At 35.6% G+C, this 26,134-nt stretch overlaps 1 protein-coding gene across 2 annotated transcripts in view; it reads right to left on the bottom strand.

Moving 5' to 3' along the window:
• The window catches only part of LOC149837998 (protein LIKE COV 2-like), a 39,180-nt gene extending 20,425 nt beyond the window's left edge, over positions 1 to 18,755 (bottom strand). The window contains exon 1 of one of the 2 annotated variants that reach the window (XM_090007554.1): positions 18,342 to 18,755. In XM_090007554.1, the coding sequence (XP_089863680.1) occupies positions 18,342 to 18,470 (129 nt within the window). In that variant the 5' untranslated portion in view covers positions 18,471 to 18,755. The remainder of the gene's footprint in view (positions 1 to 18,341) is intronic. The other variant, XM_090007555.1, reaches the window with a different exon arrangement.
• Between the last annotated feature and the right edge of the window lie 7,379 nt (positions 18,756 to 26,134).

The raw sequence follows: 26,134 nt of genomic DNA on the forward strand, positions 1-26,134 counted from the left end.
AATTCTTAATAAACAAAGTTGTGTCAGTTAAAAAAAATTGAAACCCAATATCAATCATAACACAACTAAACTTATCATACCAAGCTTTTGGTGCTTGTTTAAGTCCATAAAGGGTTTTTTCTAAGTGAAGGACTTTACCCTTAAGAATATTGAGACCTGGAGGGGGTTCCATGTATACTTCTTCAACTAGCTTTTCATTTAGAAATGCATTTTTGACATCCATTTTGAAGATGGATCATTTCTTGATAGAGGCTAAGGCAATTAAGGTTTTGACTGTTGTCATACGAGCTACAGGGGCAAAGGTTTCTTCATAATCAATGTCATATTCTTGGGCATACCCTTTGACTACTAATCGGGCTTTATATCTTTCAAGAGTGTCATCACTCTTGGTTTTAATCTTATAAACCCAACGACATCCTATAGTTTTCTTGCCTGGAGGAAGATGTTGAATATTTCATGTAGAAGCCTTTTCGAGTGCATCTAATTCAGCTTTCATGGCTTCTATCCATTTGACATCATTTTTTGCTTGAAGATATGTAGATGGTTCTTCATATGAGTGAATTAATGCAATGACTGCCCTATACGTAGGTGAGAAGGACTCGTATGACACAAACTTTCCTGGAGGCCTCGAGACTCAGGATGACCGTCTAGTTGGAATGTCAGAATATCTTTCAAGTGCACATGGAAGATTAGGCTCTCGTCGCCTGGAATACTGTATACTAGTGTCTCTATGAACTTCTTCATTGTCAACATTATGATCAAGATCAATAATTCCTTGATCATTATCAAAGTTATAGTCAAGATCATATTCATCAGATTTTGATGTCAGATTTAACAAAAAAGAGTACTCAATGACTTCCTTTGGTTTTTCAAAATCAAAGAAGCTCTTCTTTTCGAGAAAGGAAACATTTCTAGACACATAATCTATTATTTTTTAGGTCAAAACACCTATAACCTTTTTTATTTTCAGCATACCCTAAAAAGGCATAGGGAATCGCATGAGGAGAAAGTTTATCATTTTTGTCGATAAATATAAAACACTTGCATCCAAATATTCTCAATCTAGAGTAATCTGGAGAAACGTTCATAAGTTTTTCAATGGGAGTTATATCTTGCAAAGAAGAGGATGGCATTCTATTAATCAGATAGGTGGCAATTAAGGCAGCTTCTGCCCAAAATTCTTTCAGGACTTGATTTGCTATTAATAAAGTCCTAGTAGTTTTCATAATATGGCGATGTTTACATTCTGTCAGCCCATTTTGTTGAGGTGTGTATGGACATGACCTTTGATGTGTGATGCCATGTAAATTAAGATAATTTTTAAAATTTGTGGATAAAAATTCTCCCCATGAATCTTTGCGAAAAATAGTAATATCATTTTGAAACTTGTTTTTAACCATATTATGAAATATTTGAAGGTATGAAAATACTTCAGACTTATATTTAAGAAAGTAAATCCACGTATGTCAGGAAAAATCATCGACAAAAATAACGTAATAAGCAAGTCCTCCTTTAGAAATTACTGGTGCAGGACCCCAAACATCCGAGTGTACTAATTCAAGTGGTCTTGAAGAGATAAAAGTTTTGTTCTGAAATGGTAATCTTTTCATTTTACCAAGAATACAATCTTTACAATCAAATGATTCAGAGTTACAAAATTTTCCTACATTTGGAAAATGTTGGATTTTGGCTATATGTGGATGACCAAGTCTTTTATGCCACAGTTCCAACTCAATTTTCTGAATGTTATAGCAAAAGGCATTCTTCGGCATTTTCAAAAAATCCATGTAATAGAGTCTTCCTTCTCTATGGCCTTCCCCAATCAGCTTTCCTGACTGGCGATCATGAACCCAGCAACCATGAGAAGAAAAGAAAATATTACATCCATAATCAGATATTTGAGATACAGATAAAAGATTTAAATTTAATTTGGGAATATATCTAACTTTTGAGATAGAAAATTTTTTAGTTTTATAAATTTTTCAAAATTTCATATTCCTTTAATTTCAAGAGAAGTTTCATCAGCTGTAAAAACTTTTGACACACTTGTTTTATTTTTAGCACATTCGAATAGACTTTGATTATTTGGAGTCATATGGAAAGAAGCACCAGAGTCAAGGAGACAAGGAAAGTTACCTGAATCGAAAAAAAATGAGGCAGTTGCACCAGTTGAAGCTTCAGATAAAGAGGAGGCTCCTTTGATAAGAGGTTGGAGAATCTCCATTAGTTGAGCCATGGAAACTGATGCATCCTGATCTTTGGGCTCCGATCCAGCAATCGCAGCTCTTTTCTCTCTCAACTCCTTAAGCTTGGGACATTGTGGCCTGTAGTGTCCAGGTTCATGACAATGATGGCAAATAACCTTTTTCTTGTCATAGTCACCACTTTGTCGGTTAAAATGAGGAGGTCTATAAGATCGTACATGATTCTTCGGTCTAGATACAGCTAGCACAGAATCATCTTCAGTCTTTAGAGTATTCTTCTTGATTTTGTTTTCCTCCGTAGTTAATTCCTCTATAGTATCGACAATAGAGGGAACTTTTCCCTGATGAAGAAGGGCCGACTTAGTCGACTCGAATTCTGATCTTAGACCATTTACAAATTGATAAAAGTACTTCCTGTCAAGTTGCTTTTGCCGGAGCTCAATGTCCTCGGGACAATGCCATTTTGGCTCTAAAATAACCAATTCACCCCAAAGTTCTGATAGTTCATTATAGTATTCACGTATAGTTTTATCACCTTGGGTCATTGATCTCACTCTTTTTGAAGATTACACACATATGCAATATCTTTTAGGGAATACATATTCTTGAGATATTCCCATGCCTTATCGGCATGCTCAAATTTGGCGAGACTAGAGCATTTCTTTATGTCAACACTACTAATTAGCCATGACATAATTTTAGCATGCGCTATTCACCATTCCTTCCAACTTTTTTCAAAGTTGGCTAAGGCTTTGCTTTTCTCCTCTTCGGTTAAGAGAATTTCTTTATCACCTTCCATTTTGATGAGGACAAGTTTAGGTTCTGAATCGGAACCATCTACTATGCCCCATAATCCTTTTCCCCATATGTGGTCTTTCATTATTGAAGCCCACATTACATCATTTGTGTCGTTTAGCTTCATGGGTATGATGGTGATTTTATCTTGATCATCCATCTTTTACAAAGGTGATAAAAGGAGAAAGAAAAAGAAATAAAGAGGAAGAGAGGGTAAAAGAGAACAAACACAAGATTTTGATGCAACGAGCCTTCCTCTTTTCTCCTTCCTTTAAAGGGAGCTTCAAAGAACCCAACCAAGGTGATAAAACACCTTTGTAAGGTTGGCACAGAAAACGAGGCAAGAAATTCTCACGACGTAGGATGAACCTTGCTCTGATACCATGAAATGAAATGAGGATCTTCAAAACACGAACTAAGATCCGCAAGAAAGAGTGTCTTAAAAGGACACTTAAGCATAACCCTTAAAAGGGTATAAAAGGAAACAAAAAAAAGAATAAAATATATTCTTTATCGAAGCCGGAGAACCTAATGCTTAAGAAGCATTGGAATACTTTTACAAGAGGGGCTGCACCCCTATATATACAAGTTTGAAAAAGGGAAGAAGAGGAGAGCTCTTAAGGAGCTCTCCTTGTAGCCGTTGGAATGTTCCAACAGTTAGAAATGTAACCGTTGGACCATTCCAACAGTTACCTTTCTAGTTAAGTTCCAAGTGGAACTTAACTAGATAAGGTTAGTCTAGTTCGATTAGAACTAGATACTAAAAAACACAAAATAAATACAGAAAAATACAGAAAAATAAAATAAAATTACAGAAAAATATAGATATAATAATAATATTTATGTTATTATTATATCTATATGTTTTACATTTTAACAAAATGAACATCAGATTACATTCACCCTAATTGAATTAACTATAAAAACCTTAATTAAAAATTTTTGATTTAAATCCCTAATCAAAGAAAATCAAATAAAAAACCCTAATCAATAAGAAATTTGATTTAAATCCCTAATCAACGAAAATCAAAATAAAAAACCCAAACTAATGAAAATCAAAGAAAAAACCTCTAATCAATGGAATCAAAGAAAAAACACCTAAAAATGCCCTAAGAAGAATAGCGAAGAATGAAGAAGGGGGAGAGACACAAAGAGAGAAGAACGAAGAAGAGAGGAAAGAAGAAAATGGGGAAGAAGACGCACCGCCGGCCTCGCCGGTGATCCCAGCGCCGCCTCACCCCTCACTGCCTAAGAGAGAGAGAGTGTGTGAATGAGTCGGGGGACCCCTCTCCCCGACCTTTTTTAAATAGTGTTCCCCGCGTCCCCGTTCTAACCGTAACAGGTGGGTGTGGAACGAAAATTATTGAGAATTAAGGATGTGGCGCACGCGTTCCGCGCGTCTGTCGTGTCCATTGTTTGTTCGTTGTGGCGTTCCACGCAGCTGCAATGTTTCGCATGGAACACGCGATCAAACAAGCCCTTAGATTATATCAAGTAGTCATTTTGAGATGTGGTTTTCAACATCTTGATCAAAATTTGACTCATTATTTTCATCACATCTACCCTACTAATTTGTGACAATCTGATAAATAACAAGTCGCCCATCAAATATTGTTTTTTTTATAGGCAAGTTGGGGTTAGGCATACCCCTGTTGCCCATCAAATATACTACAGTGACATTTTCCAACATTATATCCATTTTGATTTCACATCTAATATTTAAGAACCATCACCCTTTGGGTTAATGGCGACCCATCATGTTAGAGTTCTTTCTTCTTGTTAGAATATGGGTTGTATATGAATATATATATATATATGTGTGTGTGTGTGTGTGACATGATTGTAATATGTATTACCCTTGAGGGCTATTTTGGTCTTTTGACCAATGTAATTATCTATAATAGGTGTTGTGTAATGAAATATGCGGAAAAGCAAAGAGTGCACTAAGCACTTACAACATTTACTAATGAACAAACAAAGAAGGGATAATACCCAAACCCACAAGAGACAACACAACATAAAAATATAAATGCCTCTTATTGAAAGAGAGAGAGCTCTCAAGAGTGAAAAATACAAGAGGGGTTCACCCCTATTTATACACAAGAGAAGGAGAGGGAGAGGGCCAAGAGGCCTTAAAAGGAGAGCCACCTAGGGGGCTCCCCATGTAGTCGTTGGGGGCCCCATCGACTACATGGTGGGGCCCCTTTTGTGTGAGCAAAAAAACAAAAAATAAAAAATATATTTTACAAAAATTAAAGAGAAAAATAAAATAAGAAAAACAAGTACCCCTATCGGGTACTTGTGAAATGACAGAAATACCCCTATCGGGTATTATGTATATATATATAAATATATATATATATATATATATATGAATTACATATATTTTAACACCCTCCCTCAAGCTTTACGGGGATATAACCGAAAGCTTGTTAAGGAGAAACAAAAACCGAGGAGCCGCAAGAGCCTTAGTGAAGAAGTCCGCCAACTGGTACTCTGATGTGACGTAAGGTAGTGCTATAGTTCCTCTTAGGTATTCATCCCGAACGTAATGGCAGTCCATCTCAATATGCTTAGTACGCTCATGGAAGGTGTGATTGCTTGCAATATAGATTGCGCTTTTGTTGTCACAACACATCTTCGAAGGAGTAGAGATGACAATGCCTATATCACTGAGGAGGCTTCTTAGCCACACAAGTTCCATGGTTGTAGTGGCCATAGCACGATATTCTGCTTTCGTCGAGGACAATGATACTTTGTGTTGCTTCTTGCATCTCCACGAAATCATAGAGTCACCTAAGAAAACACAAAAACCGGTAGTTGAGACACGGTCATTGGGATTTCCTCCCCAATCTGCATCAGTATAAGCAATTAAATCAAGTGATGAGGCAGAAGAAAGAAAAACTCCCTTAGTTATGGTATTTTTGATATATCTAACAATCCTTAAGACTGCACTCATGTGCACGGTTGTAGGTGCATGTTGAAACTGACTGACAGAGTGGACGGCATGAGCAATGTCTGGCCGTGTGATGGATAGGTAGGTTAGAGACCCAACAAGTTGCCGGTAGGGAGTAGGATCCTCGAGAGGTGTTCCATCTTCCAACCTTAATTTTGCATTGATGACTTCTGGGGTTTCTATCTTCTTGTCATCGGAGATACCCGATTTGGAACAGATGTCAGCAGTCAGTTTCATCTGAGAGAGAATGTACCCTCGAGGAGAGTACGCCACTTCAATTCCTAAAAAATATCTTAAGAAACCAAGGTCAGACATATAAAAATTTTCTTTCAAAACCTTTTTAATATCATTAATGCCTTGCTCATCACTTCCTGTGATGATCATATCATCAACATAAAGTAGTAAAATAACTACAGAAGACCCTGCACTTTTCACAAACAAAGCAGTGTCAGTATAACATGAACGAAAATTTAAACTTGTCATTACATTACTAAATCTATCATGCCAAGCCTTTGGAGCTTGTTTTAAACCATATAATGCCTTTTTAAGTTTAAGAATTTTATTTTTACCAATACATACTCCCGGTGGGGGATCCATGTAAACTTCATTTAATTCGCCATTTAGAAATGCATTCTTAACATCAAGTTGATAGATAGGCCATTTCTTTACAGATGCAATAGCAATAAGAGTCCTAACACTAGTCATTCTAGCAACAGGTGCGAAGGTTTCTTCATAATCTATACCATATTCCTGAGCATATCCTTTAGCTACTAATCGTGCTTTATAACGTTCTAATGAACCATCACTCTTGGTTTTAATTTTGAAGACCCATCTACATCCTATTGATTTCTTTCCAGTAGGTAACGAAGTTATTTCCCAAGTTTTTGCTTTTTCAAGGGCACTAAGCTCTAAGGTCATGGCTTCAACCCATTGGGGAATATTTTTGGCCTCATTATAGTGTGAAGGTTCATGAAATGAATGCAACACAATTAGACATGCTCTATATCTAGGAGTTAGGGACTCATAGGAAACAAACCTATTTGGAGGATTGGATATCCGACTGGATCTCCTTAAAGATGTTTCTTCAATGTCGGATCCTTGAGAGTATTTTTCTAAGGCACTTATCTGAGTTTGTTGACCACGCCTAACATATGTTTGGATTGGTCTATTATTCTCATCTATAGCATTATCAAGAGGAATTTCCTCTAGGTCATTCAAAGACTCATTAGAGATTTCCTCTTCTTGAGGAGTCTCATCTTCTTGAGATAGAAGATCAAATAAAAAAGTATATTCACTTTCGTCAATATCTTTAGTTTTCACAAAACCATTTTCATTTTCCAAAAATGTTACATCTTTGGATACATAGAGTTTGTTATTTTTCAAGTCAAAACATCTAAAACCCTTTTGATTTTCTCCATAACCCAAGAAAACGCATTCAATAGCTTTAGGAGATAATTTGTCCCGTTTATGAGTAAGGACAAAACATTTACATCCAAAAACTCTTAATCTATTGAAGTCAGGTGTTCTTTCAAATAGTTTTTCGTATGGAGATGTATTTTGTAAGGATGAAGATATCATTCTATTTATTAAATAAGTTGAGGTTAAGGCCGCTTCGGCCCAAAAATTCTTTGGAATTTCTTTGGAAATAAGGAGTGTCCTAGTAGTTTCCATGATATGTCTATGCTTTCTTTCGGCCAAGCCGTTTTGTTGGGGAGTCCTAGGACACGATCTTTGATGACAAATCCCATTTACTTCTAAATAGTTTTGAAATTCATTTGATAAATATTCTCCACCCGAATCGGATCTAAGAGTAGAGATATTACTTGAAAATTGATTTTTAACTATCATATGAAATTTTTTAAAAAACTCAAAGACTTCGGATTTTAAATTGAGAAAGTAGATCCATACATACCTAGTGTAGTCATCGATGAAAGTGACATAATAGGAATACCCTCCTTTAGACATGACTGGGGAAGGACCCCAAACATCCGAATGGACTAACTCAAAAGGTCTTTTGGATACAAAAGTTCGGTTTGGAAAAGGAGTAGATTTCATTTTGCCAAAAATACAATTCTTGCAAACAAAATGTTTCTCATTACAAAATTTCTTTCCAAATAGAAAGGAGTACATTTTTGAGAAACTTGGATGTCCAAGTCTTTGATGCCAAATATCAATATTTTTATCTTGGACATGGTTACAAAAAGAGTTAATGGGGAGTTTCAAGTTGCTCATGTAATAGAGATCTCCCCTTCTATGGCCTTGCCCAATCAGCTTCCCGGACCGGAGATCCTGTATAGAGCAATCCTTAGTTGAGAAGGAGATTTTACATCCATGATCGCATATTTGAGCAACAGAGAGGAGATTTAAATTAAGTTGAGGTACAACTCTCACGTTTGGCACAAAGAAGTCTTTTGAAAAATTTAAGGTTCCAAAACTTTTAACTTGTAAAGATGTACCATCGGCAGTTGAAACATAGGAGTTTTTAAAGTTATTACATAAATCGGAAAGCTCATTTTCAAGGGGGGTCATATGAAAGGAAGCTCCAGAGTCAAGGATCCAAGACGACATACCTGGAGGAGAGGAGGAAGCTACGGCGGCACCCGAAGTTGATGGAATCTTGAGTAGAGTTTGTAGTGCCTCCGATAGTTGAGCAAGAGAAAAAGAGTCTGTTCCTTTGATTGCTTCATCTTTCTTTTGAGTAGCTTCTTCAACGGAAGCAACTTTATTTTTTGGTGCTTCATTCAACTTAGGGCAATTAGGTCTTATATGACCCGGTTCTTGACAATGATGGCAAATGGCTTTTCTATAGTTGCCATTATAGTTATTTTGCCTTCCAAAATGTGGAGGTTTGTAGGTTTTCATATGGTTGCCGGGTTTTGATACGGCCAAGACATCATTTCCTCCTTTAATCATGCCAAGACGGGTTTCTTCTTGGCATATTTCGGCTATGGCATCTTCCAAGGGAAGAGGCTTTGATCTATGTAGGAGGGAGGATCTAACTTGTTCATATTCGGGCCTAAGCCCATGTAAAAATTGGAAAAAGTGTTCTTTTTCCATTTGTTCTCTCCTTAATTCCACATCTATACTAGAAACCCATTTTGGTTCTAGTAAGGATAGCTCATCCCATAGAGGGCCAAGAGTGCTAAAGTAGTCCCTAACACTCATTTCTCCTTGCTTGATAGTCCGGATTTTTTCTTGAAGAAAGAATTGACGAGCAAGGTCTTTTTGTGTAAACATACCTTTCATGAAGAACCATGCTTCATTTGCCATCCTAAATTTGGCAATGTTGGCGCAAATCTTGAGCTCCACATTATTCATGAACCAAGCAAGAATCTTGGCATGCTTACTCTCCCAATCTTCTATTTTAGATTGGTGATCTTCAATGGCCTTTATGCGGGCATCTCCTTCAAGAGCTTTTTCTTGATCGCCTTCCATCTTAGTTAGTTGGAGTTGAGGTTCCGGAATGGTGCCCATAACGTATCCCCAAAGCTTTTTCCCTTTGAGGTTGTTTTCCATGGCGGCGGCCCACATCATGTAGTTGGAACCATTGAGCTTGAAGGAGAGATCAATCTTTTGTTCTCCTTCCATAATAACCACTCACAAGAGAATACCAAGGAGAGAGAAACAAAAAACAAATATAGCTACACCACAAGCTATATTAAAAAGAAGAGCATACACAAGGCTCTGATACCATGTAATGAAATATGCGGAAAAGCAAAGAGTGCACTAAGCACTTACAACATTTACTAATGAACAAACAAAGAAGGGATAATACCCAAACCCACAAGAGACAACACAACATAAAAATATAAATGCCTCTTATTGAAAGAGAGAGAGCTCTCAAGAGTGAAAAATACAAGAGGGGTTCACCCCTATTTATACACAAGAGAAGGAGAGGGAGAGAGCCAAGAGGCCTTAAAAGGAGAGCCACCTAGGGGGCTCCCCATGTAGTCGTTGGGAGCCCCCAACGGTCACAAATGTGACCGTTGGGGGCCCCATCGACTACATGGTGGGGCCCCTTTTGTGTGAGCAAAAAAAACAAAAAATAAAAAATATATTTTACAAAAATTAAAGAGAAAAATAAAATAAGAAAAACAAGTACCCCTATCGGGTACTTGTGAAATGACAGAAATACCCCTATCGGGTATTATATATATAAATATATATATATATATATGAATTACATATATTTTAACATGTTGACCAATAGCGGCTATTTTTATTTAATATTGTAATATGTTATATTGTTAAGGGTATTTCTGTCCTTGACAATATAACAACTGTATAGTTGTTGCCGTTGGGAGCTCCAACAGCTATATTTTGGGGAGCCTATAAATATGGGGCTTAGACCCCTTGTAAAGCTATGCATTTTGTGTGCATTGTGAATGAAATAAAGATTATATTTTTTTAGTGTTGTATGTTCCTCTAAGCCTTAAATGGTTGTGTTTTTGCTCCTTGTGTGGATTTTGTATTAGCCTCTTGTTTGAGGTGTGTAGAGAGCACTTTGTTTCATTACATGGTATCAAAGTCATTGCGACATTGATCGTGATAAAGCTTGCTCGTGTAGACGTGAGATCGTGGACTCTTGGTGCCCAAAAGTTTTTCGCTTTCATGTTTTCCTTCTTCCTCTCTATCTCTATATCTTTATCTCTCTTTCTCTTCTTGTATCTATAGAGGATGAATGAGAAGTAGTTGTCATCGTACCCGTGAAATTCAATGGCACAAACTATGTGATGCAGGCATCCATAGTAAAACACAAAATTTGGGAAAAGGGTCTATGGGGTTTGGTAGATGGATCTAAGAAAGAACCAAAGCTTACGCTCACCAAGAATGAAAATGTCAAAAAAATTGCACTTCAAGGAAAAGAGATGAATAAAGTCATTGTTGACTATGAAAAGAGATGAAAGGAGTGGAGGATGAATCATTCCAAAATCATGGGACAACTCATTAATAATGTTGAAATAAAAAAATGTTCTAGCTTAGTAAAGTTCGAATTTGCTAGTGACGCTTGAAAATATCTCCAAGATATGTATTCTCTAAAGGATGTAATTCATGTATGTAATCTCCAAAAGAAAGAAAGAATAATGACCCAAGGAGATATGAGTATACTTTCTCTCCTTTAGGATGAATTAGCTCTCTTAGAGCCTAAGTGGTATTGTCCACTTAACATAAAGCACCGAAAAAAACAAATCAACTCGGGACACTTCTACCATTTCATAAACTATGAAAGATAAACTTTAAAAGGGACAAAGTCGGCCCCTCTTCGTAGAAGTGGCGTTCCTTCCATTGTAGAAACTTTAGAAAAACTAACTATGGAAGAGAATAGATTAAAGAAATCATTTCCTACCAAAAATGATGAATCAATACTTACTATGTCAAGACTAAAAAATCACACCAAAGCATATAGGCCTCCTCATTTTGGAAGAGGCCAAAATTACTATGGAAGAAACTCAAATGACTATAAAAGAAATCCAAGTGAGTACGATTACAAAAAAGGTGGTAAGATAATATGCCACTTTTGCAAAGAGTAAAGTCACATCAAGTCATTTTGCCCAAAAAGAATATATAAAAAGAAAACAGCCTCTACGGGATCATCAAGTGAAAAAGGTGGTGTAGATAAAGGCTCTAAGAATGTTTCATTTGCTCAATTCATGGAAATCCTTCAACCACTAATCAAAGGCCAATCTTCCTCTCTCTCCAGTGCAGTCGTATCAACATGTATGGACCCAAATAAGAACTCTTGGATTCTTGATTCTGGTGTCTCTTTCCATATGACTCCTAATAATTCCATATTATACAAATGTCTTATTAACTCCAATGATTCTTATGTTTCAACCGCCAATGGACCATCTTTGAAATTAAAAACTTAGGTACTTTACAAAATTCTTCTAAAAAAAAAGTTTGTCCCAAAAATTAGAGTAATACCCAAACTTAACCTCAACCTTTTATTCGTTTCTCAAATTACCGACCATGGATGTAAGGTCACTTTTTCATCTAATCATTGCTTGATACAGGATCTTCAATCCAAGAAGTTGATTGAGTGAGGCCATATAAGAGGTGACATCTACTACATGGACAATTTGGAACTATCAAATCAAAAAATTTATAATTTTTTGTTAAGAAAAGTATTGAACATTGGCATAGGAGATTAGGACATTCAAGTATGTCAAAAATGTATTTATTCCAAAGTTATTGGAAGCTTCTTAGATAGATGGGAAGCTCACTTCCCGGAAACTCGTTTTGGAAGCGTGATACTCCTCACTTCTGAAACTTGATGGGAATCTCGATTTTTCCACACTTTATATATTCTTCTTATATGTTTTCTCACTCTATTTTTCATGTTTTTATGTGTTTTCTCTCACGCTTCTCACACACTTCTATGTGCTTTCTCTAAATTGGCAATCATTATTTTTAGATTTTGTTAAAAAATTAACTCTTACATTAAAAATTCATGAAATTTAAGAATAGTCACTTTTATTTTAGTTTCTATTTTCGTTCCATTTTGATTCTCATTCAATTCTTATATTGTTTTTTCTATTCTTCACTTCCTACTTCCTATACATTTTAAAATGCATCTCTTCTTACTTCCGCTTCTTGTATTGTTTTCTGCTTCTGTTTCCTAGTGTGGCAACCTTGATTTATTCACTTTTCTTGAAAGTTGTAATGAAAAGGATTTTATTTGTAAAGATTACATACTCGAAAAAATGAAATCTTTACCTTTTAGAAATAGTCATTTTATATCTAAAGAACCTTTTGAGTTAATACATTCGGATGTATGGGGACCAACACTAGTTATATCTAAAGTAGTAGTTTCTTATTACGTGATTTTTGCGAATGACTACAGTAGGCACACACGGATTTATTTTCTTAGATACAAATCCGAAGTACCTGAGTTAAAAAAATCCATAATTATGTTAAAAATCAATTCAAAACCTCTATCAATATATTGAGATCTGATTCTGGGGAGAGTTTTTGTCAAAGGGTTTTAAAAGTTATATCGATCAACAAGAGATTACTCATCAAAAATCTTGCCCTTACACCCCCACAACAAAATGGGTTGGCCGAAAGAAAACATCGCCACATTATTGAAACTACAAGGATTCTTCTAATATCCAAAAAAGTTTTGGGCAGAAGCCCCTCTTACGGTGATTTATTTAATTAATAAAATGCCTTTACTATTCTTAAAAATACTTCTCTCATTGAAAATTTATTTAAAATCTCTCTCGATCATTTAAATTTGAGATTTTTTTGTTGTAAATGTTTTGTTCTTTTCAACAAAAACGATAAGTTTTCCGCTAAGGTCATTCCTTGTGTTTTCTTAGGCTATGCCGAAAACCAAAAAGGATTTAGATGTTATGATATTGAGAAAGATAAACTTTATGTTTCAAGGAATATAATTTTTCTTGAAAAAAAATTAGTTTTGGAAAAATTGAGTCTAAGAAACCATGTGAGTATTCATTTTTGTTTAATCTAATGCATAAGTATAATACTATTAATGAAAGTAATAATACTGATGTGAATGAAAGTAATGATATTCATGATATGCATGAGAGTGTCGATGGTAACACTCATTATGCACATGAAGGTGATATGACTATTGTTGAACCTCACAATGAACTTCAAACGTACTCTTGTTGTACACAAGGCCAACCATCATGTGCATTAGAAAGGTATATTCAAAGTCAAAGACATAAATCAATATAGTGTTAAAAGATCTACGAGAATATCTCAAACACCTAGTAGGTTTGTATCATATGAGTCGTTTGAACCCCACTATAGAGCTCATCTTATGACAAGTCTTAGCTTTCTTTGATATTTTCTTAGGATAGAAGTTGCTAATTGACCACGAAGGTATTTTTTTGTCTCAGACTAAGTATGCAGTCGAGATAATTGAAAAGTCAGGTCTTACAGATGAAACACCAGAGGTCATCAATGCAAAAATGAAGAATGATGATGGAGAACCTCTGAAAGATCCAATTTTATATCTCCAAATGATTGGCGCCTTAACTTACCTTTCTATTACTTGTCCTAATATTGCTCATACTATTCATACTGCTAGTCAATTTCAGCATTCTCCCACTAATGTAGATATGAGTGTTGTAATGAGAATAGTTAGATATGTTAAAAATACTATCAATCATGGTTTGTTTTTATCATCTTATTCTCCATTAGATGTTATTGCATATACTGACTCTAGTAGGGTAGGAGATATAAATGATCATTGTTCACCCACTAGTTTTTGTATTTTTTACGTGATTCCTTGATATCTTGGAGATGCAAGAAACAACAGGTGCCTTTGTCTTCCACGGAAATTGAGTATCGTTCAATGGCCAATGTGACTTCTGAATTGGTGTGGTTGCGACAGTTACTCGAAGACTTGGGGGTTTTTATATCTGCACTCTCAAGATTATGTTGTGATAACAAGAGCGTCGTTTATATCACGAGCAACCATACATTTCATGAGCGAACAAAGCATATTGAAATGAATTGTCATTATGTCCGTGAAGAGTTCCTTAAGAAAACCATCACTCTACCATATGTGTCATCTAAGTATCAACTAGCAAACTTCTTCACTAAGGCGCTACCATCTCCCAAATTCCACTTTCTTCTTGACAAACTCTCGGTTGTCATTCTGTGAGTTAGGAATGGCAATGGACCGCGGCGGGGGCAGGGGACAAGGTCTCCACCCCACCTTGTCTCAAAATCCGAACCTCCATCCCCGCCTCTATCCCCGCACGGGATGGATTTTAACCTCCACCCCTGCCTCCATCCCCGTTTCATGTCCTTCATCCCCGGTCCAAACGGGGACGAGGCGGGGTCCCATTTTCCCTCGGTCTATTGTCATCCCTTAAAAGGACGGAGACGGGACGGAGACGGGGCGGAGCGGGGGAAAGCGTAAGTCCATCCCCGCACGGGGATGGATTTTAACCTTCATCCCCGCCTCCATCTCCAGTTTCATGCCCTTCATCCCCGGTCCAAACGGGTCAAGGCAGGGCGGGGCCCCACTTTCCCCCGGTCCACTGTCATCCCTACCGTTTGTTTGAGAGGCGTGTTAGAATATGGGTTATATATATATATATATGTGTGTGTGTGTGTGTGTGTGTGTGTGTGTATGTGTGTGTGTAACATGTATTACTCTCTAGGGTATTTTGGTCTTTTGACCAATGTAATTTTCTGTAATTGGTGTCGCCCAATAAGGGCTGTTTGTATTTAATATTGTCAAGGGCATTTCTATCCTTGACAATATAACAATAATATAATTGTTGGAGCTTCCAACGGCTGGGAGCATGAACAGCCATATTTTGGGGAGCCTATCAACCTTTTTTGCGTATAAATATGGGGCATAGACCCCTTGTAAAGCTATGCATTTTGTGTGCATTGTGAATGAAATAAAGATTATATTTTTTTAGTGTTGTGTGTTTCTCTAAGCCCCTAAGTGGTTGTTGTGTTTTTGCCCCTTGTGTGGGCTTTGTATTGGCCACTTGTTTGAGGTGCGTGGAGAGCACTTTGTTTCATTACACTTCTATAACCATTTTCATATGCATAGAGTTCCTTTTTTTATACCACTTTCACCTGCAGTGAATCATCTTTGTTTTCTTATTGTTTCCATATCTGATACAGCTTTTGTGTTCTGATACGTGTCAAGACTCCAGTTTCTTTCCTTATTGTTGTTCCCTAAGCAGATCTTCTCAATTTTCTCCTCCTCAATCCCAAGCAGATGCTCCAAGAAAAATATATTAAAACCCATGCTTTCATGTAGTGACCACTGAATACATGCACTCATTAAAGCAATTTGCACTGCTTAGCATAAGAATCACCATATATGCGGGCTAACTGATCCTTGCATCTGTCTGCATTTATCCCTTACCAAGTTTTGGGCTGAAATGATTCTTACACAGACTGATTCATTTTATGAGATTGCATGATCCATGCTTTTATCTGCAATTGTTTCCAAGACGTGGGCGGAAGTTATTACAATACTGTCCTATCAGATTAAGAATCAACTGTTGTGGTAGATCGCTGTTATTCATCTTCTTCTATTTGGAAAAACATGATGCCTAAATTCTTCTAAAGATTAAAACAAGAGTTATCAACCAAAGCCATTCCTAGGCAATCTCCAACTGGTTTTGAAGTATTGAAAAGGGCCCTTATTGTGAGCTCATCTGTGTTAATTTTTAAGGCAAAAATTTTAGCAGGAAGCTGGATACTGTTGGATCTAAAGGATTAATAGTTAAAGCTATTTAAATCATCATACTTATACCCAAACTTCAGGGGGAAAAAACTATTAGGAAACATATAAAACACTGTCTGTTTTCCTTAAGAATTCACCAATTAAAAGATCATTGAACAAAGATTGAAAACTCTCCACCTTATTGATCACGTGCAGTCAAATGTTAAAGAATGTCAAATAGATCTCGTCTGTGGAAACTGGGAAGGAAAATTGGATTTAAGATCATGATGAAGCCCACGCTTCACAAACCATAACAAGAATATGAACCGAAATCATGTCCCATAAAAGGATGAGTAAAACATCATTAAAATGGATCAATATTGAGCCTTGCAGTTAAACTTGATTATAGAAATTAGGTTCAAGCCTATAAAGACTTAAATGGCAGTGATTTTTTTCTTATCCCTCAAATTTGATCCATCATCAGTGTGCTGAAGGTTTTATAACTAAAGGCATCACGGACGCAATATGATATAGAAAATATCAAATGCAGCAGGGTCTCGATCAAATTATTGCAATAGATCATAATGTACAGATGATATCCATGCTAATGAAATGAAAATGACTAGTCGGGGATGGAAAGCTGTTTACCTCAATTAGCTGGAAGATGGTAGAAATCTTCTTCTTTAGGAATGTGAACAACCAAATAAATCAAAAGTTTGAATTTCTTTCTTAACTAGGATTTTCAAGTTCTTCAACAGCCTTAAAACAGCATTCTATTAAATTAACTGAGAGTCTGAGACTAAAATAACTCAGATCTGGGTCAAGCAAATTGTTGTACGATGCAGGATTGCTGGTGTCTTTTAGTTCAACATAATGCAGCATTTTTGGTGTATTTTAGAGTTCAATATATCAGCATACGCTGGAGAAGATCCATGAATGCCCATGGAGGGCGTAGAAAGCAAAAAAAACATCAAGTTCGAGGATATCTAGGAATCAAACAAACACGAAAGATGAGGTTCCAGTTCAACTTAAATTGAAAACTTTTATTACTATTGAATTCCTATTCGCCAGGTCACTGAGAGAAATTCATGTTTTCTAGAATTTGGAAACCAACAGAAACTGTATGTGGCACATTTTCCTCACTAGAATGTGAAAGAAAATTTCAGCTGAGGTTGCATCTTTAGATATTTGGTTGTGATGAACTTCATTTTACATAATAATGTCAAAGAACAGCATCATTGTGGTCTTTTCTTTTTCTTTTTGGGTCATTGAACAACTACATACCAAGTTATATTCTCAAACACAATATAAATCTTATGTACATTTTGAAAGGATAGGTCTTCCTCCGAATATTATGGTAAAAGGGGCAGTTATTAGGATGACAGTCACGCATTTGCCAAAACTTTGAAGAATGTCGTTTGATATTAATACAATAAAATGTAAATATGATTTAATTGGCAATAGCCAGCAAATTCACAGACCTTTTCTTTAGACTTTTGGGGGGAAAGGCGTAAGCTTTGTGATCTTTTGAATTACTTGTTGTGTTTTTATTATTCAAGAAAGACATTAATTTGTCGTGTCAAGATCCAGATCGACAGCGATGGCTATAGTTTGTAGAAAGCATATCAAAATCCTTACATATCTCGTCTAGACTCTTCGTCAACAAGAGAGCACAAACCCATCCTCCGACTTGCACCCAAGACATAAACCCTAAAGGGCTAAATTTTATAACGCAATTAACTCAATAAACAAACGCTGCCTCATACCAACCATTTTGAATCCCTTAAAAGCAGCCAGAAATCGTTCAAACATTTCATTTGAAGAACCCCAGAAACAATTCCCCTATGAAACAAAGAGCCTAAAAACAAAGAAGGGAAAACAGTCCAAAACTTCTCAAAGCAAACGCGCTCCGACTTCACGAAACTATCAAAGTAACCCTACATACAAATCATATCTACGACTAAATCTAAGGCAGTGAAATCCTACAAACGCTTCATTTCCTCATCCCCATAAAAAAATTAACAAATCAACAGTTCCAATCACATTCTCAACCAAGAATCGCCGTTAACGTTCACGATTCCAACTAAAATTCAACCCTAGTCCCTCGAACACAATCCAAAACCACGTCAAATCTAGTCCATCGACAAAAAAACCGAAATCCACAATCGAGAGAGAGAGAGGGAGCGGGGGAAGGGTGGGTGAATGAGTGGCAGACCTTGCGGGCGGAGTGGTTGGGGGGATTGACGGGCGACCTGGCGGGGTCTTCGGGATCTTCGGACTCCATCTGTGCAACGAGCCGCGCACCCAGCGGCGTCGCCGAAGTCCCCTCCTTCTCGTCGCCCATCTCCCTCCCTCGGCCACACTCGGAGAGAGAGAGAGAGAGAGAGAGAGAGAGAGAAGCGGCAAAGGAGATCGAGTCCGTCGGAAAGAGCAAAGATGCGCTTCCTCCTCCTTCTCCTCCTTCTCCTCCTCCTCCTCTGCGGATCTCCCCTTTCCCGCCCGAAACTCAACTCGGCTCGCGGGCACACCAGTAGAAGACGGGCGGAGGTTTCATCTCGCTTGGCCTTGGACCCAACTCTCTGGTTTTGGTTGCTTCCTACGTCAACCCAACTCTCAGGTTTTGGTTGAGTTTGACCACCAACGTGAACGTCAAGCTGTATTGTGTAACGTCAGGCTGGTACGGCTCCTTTCCGTTGACGTCTCTATCTCTCTCTCTCTTTAATTTCTGAAGTGGGTCGGACCCATGTTCGAACCCGGTACGTCTCAATCCAGTGTATATAACCCGAACCATCCTAATCCGACCCACGAAAAGCCTGGCCTCACTCGTAAGTCGTAGGCAATGTCTCATTTTCTTGGGAAAATCTCGCCACACACTCAACATTCTGGTTTTTCACCAGAAAATAACGGCTCATGCAAAAATGTTAAGAATTACCAAAATATTATAAGTTTGTGCGTTTATATCTAGTGTTTTTTCTTTTTCTTTTTTTTTCAAACAGTTGGTGTGTTGAGAATGCCCTGTTTTTTTAGGTTACATAAGGTACATTGAAAGCAAGAAAAACTCTGATAGGAGAAAGTTTTGCTTATGAGAAGTTTTCTAAAAAAAAAAAAAAATTGCTTGTTTGTAGAATGAGAAAAACAAAATGAAAAAATTATAAAAAAATTTGCTAGAGGTGAGATGGGTGGTCATTGTGAGATGAGATGGTGGGGAGTGTAAAATTAAATTTCCTCTTGATAGAAAATATTCCAAATGCGTCAGGCTTTTGACAATTATGAGTCCGTGACCCGTACTCAGGTCGATTTTGTGTACTTATTGACCCAACCCAAGGTCAGGTTTGGTGAAACTCGACAACTGCTCCCATTTCGGATTGAGTTGGGGCCTTGGGGGACTACATCTCTAACCCACGTCTGCCTCAAGGTCCTATTATTATAGTTCTGCTTGCAATTGGGGCGGGTCCAGTTATTTCTCTAATCCGAGTCCAACTTGTTTTGTCGCTAGCCCACAGGATCTTGTTTCCCAGCACCAGAACCAGTTCCAGTCAGAAACCATGTGTTTGTTTTTCCAATCACAAAAATATCGTATAGCGATTATTTGCCTTTTTTTTTCCTTTTTGCTTCTCAAGAATTCTCAAGAAAATATCGGCATATGTAAAAAATAAACATATATAATTTATTTTAGCGAAAAGTTACTTTATTTTCAAAATACCCATAATTTCTGCATATAGTGTTTTTATACTGACATGTGAATGAATTTTGAAATATTTATATTGTGTAGTTACTGCGTGCGAGTTGGTTTTCAATCTGTGCACAGATGGGAGTTTTGGATACTGCCCCCTGTTTTGGGAATTGGAACACTCGGATCCGGATCAGCTAACTACATAGAAAAGTTTAATCCGGATCGGGTCAGAAGAGCTAGAAATCATAAATGTGTCATACTGAATACGATCCATTTGCATCCCTAGGAAACACCAATCAACACTCTTATAAAATGGAGAGTTTTCTGGGCTCGCTATGTTACAAGGTTCATGGCATGAGCATAAGTTTGAATTTTTGTTCACATATGGGACACGAGGATACAGATTTTCTTTTAATCAATAAAAAATATTTTTCAATATTTCAAACTACAAAACCGCATATTTATTGAATTATGAACAAAATTTATTAAGATAACCATTAAAAATATTAATATTATATTGTATTCCTCGGTGCCCATATCATCTTCCCATAGGTGTCGAGTCATGAATGCATAACCAAAATGGCGTATCCCTGTGACATAGTGGGCTCGATATTGGCATGCCATGCGGTATGTCAATGAATCAGGTCTAATTTGGGTCCTTGACTGCCTAATTACCTTTAAGTCCGTGAAGCATTCCAAGTCCGATTTACTAAACAGGCCTCAATTGGTTTAAAGGTTCTACATCTAAACCCAAATCCGAAATATGGACCCAACCATAGTGACAAACGTTAAAAACTGCAAAAAAAACGTTTTTACAAAAACTTGTGAGAATTTGAAAAATGTTCATAAATCTCACGCAAAATCTTGGCAATAAAAAATTAAATTAAAAAATATAAAAAAGAATTTTTATATGAAAATATTGATAAAAATTATTTAAAAATAAAAACCCACTGTTTTTCATGATAAATAGCCGTTTAAAACATAAATATCTTGTTTAAATTGCGGTATTTATGTTTTTCATAAATCTCGTGATATTTTAAAAATCTCGCCAAAAAATGTGGTTTTAAACTTTCGGGCAATTTCTTGCAATATTATTGCAAGATTTTCATAAAACTCGTGATATTTTTCACTATGGACCCAACTAACATATGTCTTCACAAACATGTAAAAAATACACTCCCCTAGCTCAAATTGCTAATTGGACCTAAATTTAGAAACATTTTTTTCCCATTTGCATTTATCAAATTGAATTGGGTCAGATCTAATTATGACATGTTATGTAAGGATGCATTTGAATCCTGATCTTGACCTAATCCACCCACAACCATTTACATCTCTTTATACCAGTTGTTGATGTAAACAAATGATCTGCACAACTTGTGCCAATTGGTCAAGTATAGTTTACTTCAAGTAAGCTAAAAAAAGCTAAAATAGGAAAATGGTGCATATGCAAGGCTCATGTTAACCTAATCTATATTGGACAGCCTTGGTGTCTAGCTAACTTGAGGTGGTTCCAGCTGTATCCTGTCTTATTAAAAGTCACCTAATCCAGTCATAGAAGTGAGACTACAGGACAAAGTGCCCTTGAATTATTTCCTTAAAACACCATAGGATCTGGGATATACATCAAAGAAAAATTATAAAAAAGACACTCAACTTATCACTTATTTGAAAGAGACCAGCCAACCTTTCACTTCTTACATTTATATGCTTGTATTTTTAATATATTGCAAATCACGCTTAAGGTATAAAACTAGTTCCTGACCTTTAATTAGAACAACTTGCATTATTCCCTTTTCTTGAGCAAATAAACATGAGCACTCTTTTGTTCTTATTTAACTAAATTGTGGTGAATGATTGGTTTTTTAGGTCCAAGCATGTATTTGACACAACAAGTTAACACCCAAGGTAGTTAGATGTAAAAATAAAAATAAAAATAAGGGCAGTTATAGAGATGACAAGGTGGGTGGCTTTTTTAATTAATCCACGAGCATTCAATGCTTTCATTTAATAAAATTTGTAATTTATCTGTTATGACAAGACAAGCATGATGTACGGTTTTAGAGAATCGTGTCATTAAACAGAAAATATAAAATCGGCATGGTCTCGCTCCTCCCAAGAATAGAGAAGAGTAAAGTAATGTGAAAATTTAGTAATTAATTTATCACTCCACCACAACCGATGTTCACATGAAGGTTCTTCAAATATTTTTTCTTGTGGTTAAGGTTCTTCAAATATTTTATTTTTTACATTTACACACCATTGACTCTCTCTCTCTCTCTCTTTCTCTGACCTTCTTTGATGAAGGACAAGTATCAAGTATGTTAATGTCTTTTGAGTATCATCGATGTTTGAAATAACCATAAGAGACAACAATGTCTAATTGGTGACATTAATCAAGTCTTCATTGTTTTAATCATTCAAATAAGCCTTATTAAGCATCTCATTAGAAAATGATACAACAATAACACAATATGCAATATCATCATCAAATCTGATAATTTCTTTTTCGTACAACAGTGAGGTATTCAACTTAGAATTATGGACTTTTGTCATCTTATCAAAACATTAGGCTCATAGTCATAAGATGACTGATGATTTTATTGAAGGCATTTAAGTGATCTAGAACACTACTGTCCTTTATTTTTCATCTCATGAAATTGTTGTTTCTAATACAATTTATTAGTTAAGGATCTTCTGATGTATAGACTCTTCAATTTTTGTCATAACCCTTTAGCCAATTCAATTTCAAGTACATTATAGATAACCTCAACAAAGAGGCACAAATTAATAGTGCTTGCAACACTTGTGGTTGCCACTTGTGGTTGCCACCAATTTCATCGACCCACCTGATTAATTGGGACTTATTTAAGTCCTTTTTTATCAAAAAATCGTTCACACTCATTTGCCATAAGCTAAAGTTCTGTTTGCCATCAATTTTTTTCACCTTAAACTTGATAGATGATATTTTTAAGGCTATATTAAATATACTTCACAAAAAATCTATAACTCTGATATCAACTTGTTGCGACTTTTTTTCCAAGTATGGCAGTGCAACTAGGTCTCTGATCGTGGGGACAGTTTTTCCATGTAAATATGAAAAAAAAACTGATGGATTTCAAGCTTAAATGGAAGATCGATGTGAGGTTCAAATTAGATTAAGCCTCTGAGAGAGAACACTAAAAGCAATCAACCACAAGACACAAGGATTTTACGTCGTTTGGCGACATGTTTATTTTGATGGAGAGAATTCCACGTGATGGTCAATTACCATGCAAGAAAAATAAGTACAGCCATATAAAAGGAATAATAGCACCTTTCCTTTGGTTTACAAAGCGAATCAATGCGTGAAGCAAAGTCTCTCCTCAATTACCACGATATGCAGCCCAAGACTACCTTCTAGATGGCCTTCAATGGAGAAAGCTCTACACCAATATACACCTGTTTTTCTCTTGCTCACTTCTCTTATTTTTTTTATTTTTGTTTAACTTCAATAGTAAACCCAAAATCCCAAGCTTGTTTGTGCTATGCTCATTTAGCTAAAGAGCCGAACACTAGCTGGCTCAGCACTCCTTACCAAGACAAGTACAAACTGTGCATGTTCTTCTCAGCTTGACGAGCTCAGGCTCATCATCCTAAAGAGCCATTTACTAGTTGTTCGGCTTGTCTAATGCACACAAACTCGTTCGATCTCGATTGCTCATTTAGGTTTGTATGCGCATTAAAAAATATTTTGAAAAATCTTGACTTATTGCAAAAAAAAAATAAAAAATTTAATATCATTAAAAAATTTAATATCATTAAAAAATAAAAAATATTTAGAGACAAATAATATTTAAAAAAATCTTAACTCTCTAAAAAATATTTTTAAAAATTTATTTAGTGCAAAGCAATATCTTAAAAAATCCTGACTCATTGAATAAGTATTAAAGATCCAAAATCAATGAAAAATATTCTTAAACATTTATTTAGTGTAAAAAATATTCTAAAAAATCCAGACTCATTGAAAAAAAAAATTAATACCAACTCTAAAAAAGTATTTTTTTCAAATTCATTTATGAAAACAAATATTTTAAAAAATTACGACTCATTGAAATAATATTTTTAAAAATCCAAACTCACTGCAAAACTATTTCCAAAAATTCATTTAGTTTAAAGCAATATTTTAAGAATTTCTGACTCATTGTTTTTTTTTTAATCCAGAAACTTTGAAATAATAGTTTTAAAAATTCAGTTAATGAGCATGTTTCTATAGGGTCTCAAATATTGGTGATTCAAAATTCTCATAAATTTTACTAGTCATTAGTTATTAAATCATTTTTTTATTAAAAACACAATTCATTCATCGATTTATAGCAAATAAAATATGTTGAACACATTTGTAAGGTTTGATTTGCAAAGCATGACTTAAACATTCAAAATCAATGGGGTAATCAGTAATCGTAGGGTAGAGTCATCGACATTCAAGCCCTTATGGGGCCCACTAATCGCATACATGGTTGGTACACGCTTAGGTCCTAACATCATCATTAAAAAAAATCGAAAATTATTAGCATTATGACAACATGTGAACCTTAGAAGAAACCAATTTTGCTATAGATATAAGAAATATTAAGATCCCAACTATAAAATAGTATAAGACATAATATAAATATATATTACAATAAAAATATAATATAATTATAAATTATAAATATATAATAAATTTTCTATATATAATGTAACAAAAATATATATTATAAATATATATCATAACATAAATATATATAATATATTTTAATCCATAAATATCTAATAACATATTGAAATGTTCGGTATATAATGTAACATAAAATGCATAATAAAAATGTCATAAAACGTATATAAATTAATAAATATAAAATAGCATTTTCATTATTTATATAGATTTAAAAGGTAAATAATGATGGCACTTCTATAATATAAATCCCTTCCCATCTCTCCATATTTTTTAAAAGGATAATCCCAAACGGCGGAGACATGATGGAATTCAATGAATCCACTCTAACCCCCTTTCAAAAATGGTTTCCAAAAATAAACAATGAAGAAGATGCACAAAGAGAAGCAACAAAACCCTAAAAAAAATCTAAGTTTTTGAAAGAAGAACCTGCACAAATGGGTTTAACATGGGTCTTCACTCTTGATGTCAATGGTCTAGCAGTGGCATGGATTCAACACCAACTGAAATCCCTACAAGTTACAACAAAAATTTTAAATTAATCTAAAGGAAAGAAGAGGAAAAATGAATAATAATAAGAAACCCACAAAAATGTCCTAAAAATATAAAAAACAAATCTTCAAACAAAAGAAAACCCTAACCTTAGAGCCTGACATCTTCTCATTCAACACTAACAAATCAGAGGCTGACATCACAAAGAAAGATAGAAAGATGTTATCTAAATGTGAAAAGAAAAAGAAGAGGACGATAAATCAAGAAAGAAGACAAGAGAGAGAGAGATCGTGGTTGCGTGGATGTGGGGTCGGTCTTCCAACAGGCACTCTTCTCCTGGTTGGAGCAAAGAGTAGACGCACTGGGTGCTCCTTCCTCGGTCACCCTCTTTGAACCCACTCTCCAAGATGACAGCTGGTGAAGGTGTGAAGACTTTGAATAGTGAAGCCCCAAGGCACCAACAGACCAAAACCACTTTTCACACTCCATTATGTCACTTTTTTGTTTACTTAAATAAAATTATTTTTTTTAAATCAAATCAAAATTCTTTTCATTTTTTGTTATGAGATTTTGTAAGTTAGTCATGATAGTGTTTTTGACATTAAAAACAACGTTAAAAAATAATCTGAACTTAGAAAATTACCTACCAACGGTGTGATGCAATACATATAAAAGGGCATAATAAAATATTTAAATAAGGTTATAATTGTAACAACCACGTCCACACAAGGATGTTGTTGGAAACTCCATCCTCATATCCCCTCTCAACTTCTTTCCCTAAAAAAAAAAAAACTCTTTTCCCATGCGTAGTTCTTATTTCATTACAACATGCATGGAAAAGAAGCCTCAAGAGAGAGAAGCCATCTTTTGGTTGCGTGATGTCATGAGGCTTTCATTTTTGTTTATGATTAATTTTCCTTTTTTTTTTTTTGAATAGAAGTATGATTTTGTTTCTGAATGTCTCGCGCTGCTCGGTCTTTTGCTGCATGTGAATGTCTCTCGCTAGTTTGGAACTATTCAACTTCTATAGAACATCATTTGTATTTTTTCTCCTCTTTTACTTTTTTTTTGTCATTTTCTTTTATTTTCAATGTAATTTGGTGGCTTGATATGAGAGGGAGAAAGGTGGCCTCATGTGAACTAGGTT

This window comes from Nuphar pumila, chromosome 5 (assembly GCF_984573655.1).
Source record: "Nuphar pumila chromosome 5, dmNupPumi1.hap1.1, whole genome shotgun sequence".
NCBI classification, from domain to species: domain Eukaryota; kingdom Viridiplantae; phylum Streptophyta; class Magnoliopsida; order Nymphaeales; family Nymphaeaceae; genus Nuphar; species Nuphar pumila.